Below are 7,881 nucleotides of genomic sequence, written 5' to 3'. Positions count from 1 at the left end.
CCCACAGCTGCGCCCCACTCAGCTGGCCCCTGAGTGGCAGGACTCCGCCGAAGGACGGAGGACTTGCTTTTCCTGCCAAGTTACTGGGCTAAGGGGACGCCGGACCAGACAGGTTAAACAGGGAACCGGGAGCTGTCAGGCACCTGCTAGCCTGCGTGGGGTTCCTGGTGCCGCCCCTTCCCCGCCGGTCTCCTCATCGGAGCGCAGGCCACCTTCTCCTAAAGCCTGCCCCCAACCCCAGCACTCCCTCTCCCGGGGCTGGGACGTCCAGCCTGTGGTTTCTCCCTCCTCAGTTTCCCTCTCGGCTCTTCTTTTCCTCCATCTCAACTGTGAACCTTCCCGAGGCCGAAGCGGTGGGTCTGCTTACTGTTTGGCCAACCCAAATCTCTCCCAGGGCCAACTCCTCCCAACAGCGCCCCGCTCAGCTCCCTTTCTTTGGGAGAGAAGCTCCCAGTCCGCCCGCCCCTGGGAGTTAAGGGAACTCTTTCAGGGACAGGGCCTGTCCGAATACAGTAAACGCCAACATGCTGCCAGGTGTGGGAGAGTGGGAGCGTGTGAGGAAGGATTCGTTGGGCCTGCCTTGGCTGGACACCCCTGACCAGCGAGCAGTGCCATAAGAGAGATGCTGTGTTGCCCTGGCCGGTGTGCTCCTTGGCTAGAGCGTTGCCCCTGCACCAGAGTCAACGGTTTGATTCCCAGTCAAGGGCACCACCTGGGTTACAGGTTCGATCCCCTCCCTGGGGTGCATGCACCAATCCATGTGTCTCTCTGACAGCATGTTTGTTTTTCATCTCTCCCCGTCCCTTTCACTCTCTCTGAAATAAATATCCTCTGGTGAGGGTTAACGAGAGAGAGAGAGAGAGAGAGAGAGAGAGAGAGGGAGAGAGAGAGGAGGCTGTGCTCCCATCAAACCTTTCTAGGCCCAGCTGGCATGTCTCGGTGGCTGAGCATCGACCTATGAACGAGAAGGTCATGGTTTGATTCCCAGTCAGGGCATATGCCAGGGTTGTAGGCTTTGATCCCCAGTGGAGGGTGTGCGGGAGGCAGCCGATCAATGATTCTCATCATTGATGTTTCTACCTCTCCCTCTCCCTTCCTCTCTGAAATCAATAAAAATATATATTTTAAAAAAAACTTTCTAGAAGCACTGAAATGTCTGGTCCAGCTGACCTCATGAATCAGAAGTGGCTCAGAAAGGCCAGACCTGAAATGCCTCAGGCAGACGGCCAAACAGGCCCTACCTCGCCACCGAAGGAGGGCTGGGTGTAGGTTTCCTCCTGGACCAGTGACCGGAGGCCTACTTGCACCAGCTGTCATTGTAGACGATCATGGACTAGACGGTAAGAAAGGAGCTCATTCGCCTGCTCTGGTAGCATGGGGTGGGTGCTGCTCTCTGGTTTCCTGGCTCTAGTTCTTGCCAGCCTTGGAACTTCTCCCAGGAGGCCTACAAACCCTAGAACAGAGAGAGGAAATCACTGCTCCTAGACCTCCAGACCTGAGAGTCCTTTTGCCTCCTGCAGGACTGTCTATTCACTTCACTTAGATAAACACGGGGTGGATTTGCACTTAACGCCCAACCTGAAAACAAGGTCCCAGCATGCTCTCCTTCCAAGGAGCATGCCCTTGCCGTTCCCTTCCCCTTCTCCTTCCCCCCTAAACTCCAAGGGACCCCATGAGATTGCCACCAGGGTAGCTCGTCCTGAGCTAACACCCTGACCTGTCTCTCTCAGGCCTCCTTTTCTCTGACTTCCAAGTGAGCCACAGCAGCCCAGCCTAACCTCATTTCCCCACCATATGCCCCTCCTGTTACCCTAGGCCTGTGGTCAGCAAACCGCGGCTCTTTGGCCCCTTGAGTGTAGCTCTTCCACAAAATACCACATGCGGGCACGCACGTACAATGCGATTGAAACTTCGTGGCCCATGTGCAGAAGTCAGTATTTTGTGGAAGAGCCGGTATTTTGTGGAAGAGCCACACTCATGGGGCCAAAGAGCCGCATGTGGCTCACGAGCCACAGTTTGCCGACCACTGCCCTAGGCTCTTCCTTGTTTCACTGTTCTGGGCTTTAATAAACACCCTCTAAAATTCATCTGGACTGTCAGCTGATTTCACAACAGAAACTTTGCAGGCCAGAAGGGAGTGGCAAGAAATAGTCAAAGTGATGAAAAACAAGTACCTACAACCAAGATTACTCTGCAAAGCTATCATTTAAAATTGAAACACAGCCCTCGTCGGTTTGGCTTAGTGGATAGAGTGTCGGCCTGTGGACCGAGGGGTCCCGGGTTCAATTCTGGTCAAGGGCACATACCTCAGTTGAGGATCCTCCCTGGTTCGGGCCCTGATCCGGGCCCTGGTCAGGATGCATGCAGGAGGCAAAAAAATTGATGCATTTTTCTCACATCAATATTTCTCTTTGTCTTTCCCTCTCTTCCATTCTCTCTAAAAAATCAACAGAAAAATATCCTCAGGTAAGGATTTTAAGAAAATAAAAATAAAATTGAAACACACACAAAGAGCTTCCCAGACAAGAAAAAGCTAAAGTAGTTCATCACCATCAAAACAGTATTACATGAAATGTTAAAGGGTCTTCTTTAAGATCAAAAATATAAATAATATAAATAATAAATACATATCAATAATTGAGCCTAAAAAACAAAATAAAGGAACAAGCAGAAAAGAAACAGGTTCATAGATACAGAGGATATTTTGACTGTTGCCAGGTGAGAGGAGGGTTGGGAAATGGGTGAAAAAGATGAAGGGATTAAAAAGTAGAAATTGGTTGTTACAGAATAGTCATGGGGATGTGAAGTACAGCATAGGGAATATAGTCAACAATATTCTAATAACTCTGATTGAAGTCAGATGGGTACGAGATTTATCAGGATAATCGCTTCTTAAGTAATATGATGTCTAATCATTGGGGAGCATACCTGAAATTAATATAATGTTGTATGTCAAGTGTAATCCTACATAATAAAGAGTTAATATGCTAATTATACCTGACGGCAGAATGACCGTCCAGAACGACCTTCCAGAATGACCAGTGGGCGGCTGTGAGGCAGCCAGGGCTGCGAGGCCTGAGGCAGCCGGGGCTATGAGCGGTGAGCCCCTTGCATGAATTTCATGCATTGGGCCTCTAGTTGAAAAATAATGATTCAAAAAACCGAGGCAGTGGGGGTGGGGTGGGGTGGGGTGGGGAGAGCATTTGGGAAAAAAATATCAGGCAAAATAATAAGACTTAACACAGAACTATTCTGGATACCCAAGGGATAAAGTCACATTTCAACTGCTGGCCAAGCCCACGGCTGCAGGAAGTAGATAAGAAGCTGAGAAAAGCACAGTTAAAGCCCCTAGAAGGGCTTGGGTTATAAAAGGAAAAGGAAAAACAGCTCTCTCTGCTTCTTACCCTCTATCTAGGTCAGTGGTTCTCAACCTTGGCTGCACATTAGAATCACCTGGGAATCTTTTTAAAATCCTGATTTCTGGGCCTCATCCTCCAGAAATTTTGTTTGTTACTAATGTTGTGGCCCCACCCCATAACAAAGAAACAGAATTTCCAGAGGATGAGGCCCAGAAATCAGGATTTAAAAAAGATTCCCAGGTGATTCTGATGTGCAGCCAAGGTTGAGAACCACTGATCTAGATCCTTTTGCATATTTCTGGGTGGGTTTTAAACAGTTACAGCTGGGTTCTGACTAGTCACGCACCACCGCTATGGCTTGCGTCATTCTGCCCTTCTCCTCCCTTTGCGGATAACACCCCAGCATTCAAGTTGTGTGGGGACCCGAGACTGCTGTGCTGCGTGCTTTCACCGAACAGGAACGCACAGCTCCTGCCGCTCCTCCAGCCGGGAAATGCTTGCTGAGCATCTCACCGTCAGGGCAGCGCTCCACAGTTTAAGAAAGATGGTGTGGTCTTGCTGCAGGGGCCCTCGATGGCCAAGAAGATTGTCGCATGCTTCTGCTCTTCTCCATCCGTCTCCTCTTACCCCATCCTGCCCATCACCCCTCAAAAGAAAGCTAGAGGTCATAGCTCTATATTCTGAACCTGCCTTGCGGGCCACCAGGTGTGTTGTGTGCTACACAGCACAGCCCTGACAGTCGGCGCAGAGCTATATATTTATGCTGATACAGCTTCAGCTGGTGGCAGTGAAGTGTTTTGAGAAAGAGGTGTTTTTGGGATCGTGTGCACAAGGGCACCACTTACGATGGGAGCAGTACAAGATAATAAAGGCCGAGATTCATGAACCTTGAGCCTAGCAGGCCCATGTGGGGCCGGAGCTGTGTTACCCCAGGTCCGCAGGTTCATGGAGGAGGTGACTGATTAAGTGCGGAGACGGGACAGTGCACTCCAGGAAAGGTAAACAGCCATATTTTCAACATAATTTATTACAGGTGTCTGAAGTGTATATAAAACATTTTAGTGCAACATCTTACAAATAGTTTTCCTTTAAAAAAAACAAACAAAATCAACAGCTCTCTACATCATGCATGGGTAGTTTTCTTACCCCACCTCTTTTTTTCTTCTTCTTCAACTATTAACGCAGAGAAACCATTGTTTGAAAAGAATATGAAAACTTGCTACAGTACAGAAACACCCTGGTCAAAGAGGGTGTGGTCATATCCATGTCCTGGGAGGGGCCTAGCACAGTGTAGGGTTCATGAATGCAACATTGTAGATGGAGAGAAGTCAAGAGGCAGTCTCTCCTGGTCTCAAAGCTCCCGTCAGTGCAATGAGGTCTCCCAGCCACTGGAGGGCACCGTTACCATTCATCTGACACCACATTTCCATAGAAATGGCCAAAAAAAGAAAGGTCCTGGGGATTTTCATAGAAAGCTGGAAAAGCTCCCCCTTTGATGGTATCCCCAAGTCCATAGAAAAGACACAGGAAAGAAAAACAATTATTAAAATACTGGCTTCGGTTTCTTTTCTTTCAAATTTCCCGCGACGACTTCACCTATGTAATGACGTGGCAGCAGCTACCTTTCTGCAGCTGTCGATTCAAACTCAAGTCTCAGGTGCACATCCCGGTCCCAGACAGCCCTCTGGCATCTTTCCATTCAGACAGAGGACCAGTAAGTCTTCTTCCCTCACTGACTCAGTCTGTAAGTTAAAGCTCAGCAATTTCCCACTGAAATCCCACAGCCCTGAAATGATGAAATGGGGCAAAAGACTGCCTTCTTCCCTCACCACTGAGCCGAATATGCACCCTACAGCATTCGTGCAGCACAGTAAGTGGGAACGGCACGTGAGCCTGCGCTCTCACAGGAGAGCGAGCACTGGTGCACCTGCAAGGAGTAAAAGGCAGGTGTGTGTGAGCCTGTCAGGAAGTGCTTCCCTTCAGCTGTGATGCAGCAAAGCACCTGCTGAGCGCCCCAGACCCAGAGCAGGGTCAGCACCCACATGGCCTGGGGAGCCCCCCACCTCCCTGGAGGCTGTTCAGTCTCAGAACAGGGTTTCCCAGCGAGCTCTCTGGTTCGACCTAGCGCCCAAATCCGTGTTGGCCTTTTCCAAACCGGGAACTCCCTTGAGATCCGAGATGCGTGCTCACTGAGGAAGGGTGATGGCACCGCTGGCCCGCAAAACATGGTAAGTTGGGGCATGAAACATCTTCGTGGAGGGGTGAGCACCTGCAGCCGCTGCCGCTCCCTTGGGGCCACGCTTCTGGCTTGTAAAGCAACAGGGTGACACTGGCCTTTGTTGGGACTCTCAGGGCATTTAAATAAAATGCCGCCATCAAAACGAACCACCAAATCATCTAAGCCGCAGACACGATCCGAGGAAGGGAAGGTAAAACCCCTGCGGACAAAAGCATGTGGGGCTTCCTGTGGAGACCGGAGACCGGACTGTCAGCTGAGGGTTACAAAGGACCGAGGGGGCCTCCCTGGGTGCGGCAGCAAGAAGCAGGGAGGGATCAGTGGTGAGGAAGGAAGACATCCGTATCTTTGAGGAAAACCTAATGGAAAGGAAGGAGAAACCCAGCCTTCACACCTCCAGGGAGGCAGTCATTCCTGCCTGCACCCCGAAATCAGCTCCCACCGCGGGCTGCTCCCCTGTGCAAGGGGCTGAGCTGTGCAGGCCCCAGTGCCCTCTGCCAGGGTAGTGGGGCTGCTTGGGCTGTGTGTTCAGCTCAGCGTTGTCCCCTTCCCCGGCTCACTGGCCACTTTCTCTTAAGAGTTTGGCAAAGCACCTTAGCACGGAAGCCCACCTGCTCAGCTACCAGCTGGAGACTGCCCTCAGTGACCGCATCAAGCCAACAACTAGCCCTTCTTCCTCCCTCCACTAACCACGGGCTCTGACCGACCTGCAAGTCAGTCGCTGCTGAAAGCTCCCCCTGCCCACGCTGCGAAGCGAGAGCTGTCTGGGGCTTTTGACTTGTTCTCTAACCAAGGTTTCGGATTTTTTGGCAAGGCTGGGAGGACGCCGATTTCTGCCTCCCTGGCGAATAGGCTGGCCGGCTACCATCTCCTTTCTCCTAATGGGCTTATGCAGGATTGCTCTGGCACAGACACAGTTCTTGAAGCAAAACAAAAAAACTCCAGCTGAGGGAAAAGATAAGATACAAACTGGGCCCACACTTCCCATCGTTTTCAAGTCTCACGAAGGAAGTAAAAAACGTTCGGGTGTCTTCTGTTCCACCGGCGGTGGCATTTTCAAGTGTGCAAAAACCAAAGGTCTTGGAAGGGATTCCTTCACACTATAAAGTCCGTCTCTCCTTTTCTCATCCGTTGTACGTAAGAGAAATGCGTCCACAACATTACGAAATCCAAAAAGAAGAAACCACGGGTTTTTAAAGAGTCCAATAGAAAGAGTGAGACCCCTGCGACGTCTACCTATTACTACCTGTGAGCAGGCGTGGCACCAGCGCCGCTCACTACATTACCAAGAACGAAAACAAGAGACCTAATGCCGCGGGGTGACCACACCTGCCCGGAAATCGCTCACCCACCAGGGCCGCCACCCACAGGCAGCAGGCTGCCTCTGCGGCTGGCCGGGGACTGTGAACACATCTCACGTCGGACAGTTTTCTGGGAGGGCTGTCCGGAGTCTGGGTGCTGTCTGCTGTCCCATCACAGAGCGAGAGGCAGCGTGGGGGCCCTGGGCCCCTGGTGGCCGGCGTCCCCGGGGGGCCCTCAGTCTATGGCTCCTGGGTGGATGCTGAGGACGGGCGGCTCCAGGCAAGTGGGGGAGTAGTTGAGGTGCGGCTCCTTGATCCACAGCAGGGGCACCCCGTTCTTCCCGTCCGAGTTCTTGCTGGAGCTCCGGCTCCTGAAGCGCACCAGCAGGATGGAGATGATCAGGATGCCGAAGATGGGGAACGGGTAGAAGAAGACGAAGTAGAAGAGCGCATCATTGGAGCAGATGGCGGACTGCAGGGTGGAACCTGAAAGGGCCGGGAAGGAGACAAGACAATGAGGCTGAGGACCTGGGCTGTCAGCTTTTGCTCCTGGAAACCCGCTCAGCTGCCAGCTGGAGACTGCCCGACCCCAACCCCATGGAAGCCACCTGTCCTTCCCCTGCCGCCACTAAGAATGGGGACAACCTTTATATTCTTTTTAAAATATGTATATTTTTTTTATTGATTTCAGAGAGGAAGGGAGAAGGAGAAACATCAATGATGAGAGAGAATCATTGATGGGCTGCCTCCTGCACGTCCCCTACTGGAGACTGAGCCTGTCAGAGAATAGAACCGGAGACCGCTCAGTGCCTGGGATGACGCTCAACCAACTGAACCCACCAGCCAGGGCTCAATCCCTGTTTTGGGCATAAGGAATCAGGTCAATTCCACGAACTGGTATGCAGATCCTAAATGCTCAGGACAGGCGAGAATGCAGCTCATGAACCCATAATCCAACTGTGATCTTTATCTTCCAGGCAGCTGT

At 51.5% G+C, this 7,881-nt stretch overlaps 1 protein-coding gene across 4 annotated transcripts in view; it reads right to left on the bottom strand.

The window, feature by feature from the left end:
- Window positions 1-4,368: 4,368 nt before the first annotated feature.
- IGSF3 (immunoglobulin superfamily member 3) overlaps window positions 4,369-7,881 on the bottom strand; it is an 87,029-nt gene continuing 83,516 nt past the window's right edge. For all 4 annotated transcript variants that reach the window (XM_036342588.1, XM_036342590.1, XM_036342592.1 and 1 more), the window contains one exon: window positions 4,369-7,382. In XM_036342588.1, the coding sequence (XP_036198481.1) occupies window positions 7,132-7,382 (251 nt within the window). In that variant the 3' untranslated portion in view covers window positions 4,369-7,131. The remainder of the gene's footprint in view (window positions 7,383-7,881) is intronic.

Source organism: Myotis myotis, unplaced genomic scaffold (assembly GCF_014108235.1).
Source record: "Myotis myotis isolate mMyoMyo1 unplaced genomic scaffold, mMyoMyo1.p scaffold_m19_p_18, whole genome shotgun sequence".
Taxonomy (NCBI): domain Eukaryota; kingdom Metazoa; phylum Chordata; class Mammalia; order Chiroptera; family Vespertilionidae; genus Myotis; species Myotis myotis.
Note: the sequence above shows the minus strand (reverse complement) of the source record. Positions and strands in the feature narration are given on the sequence as shown.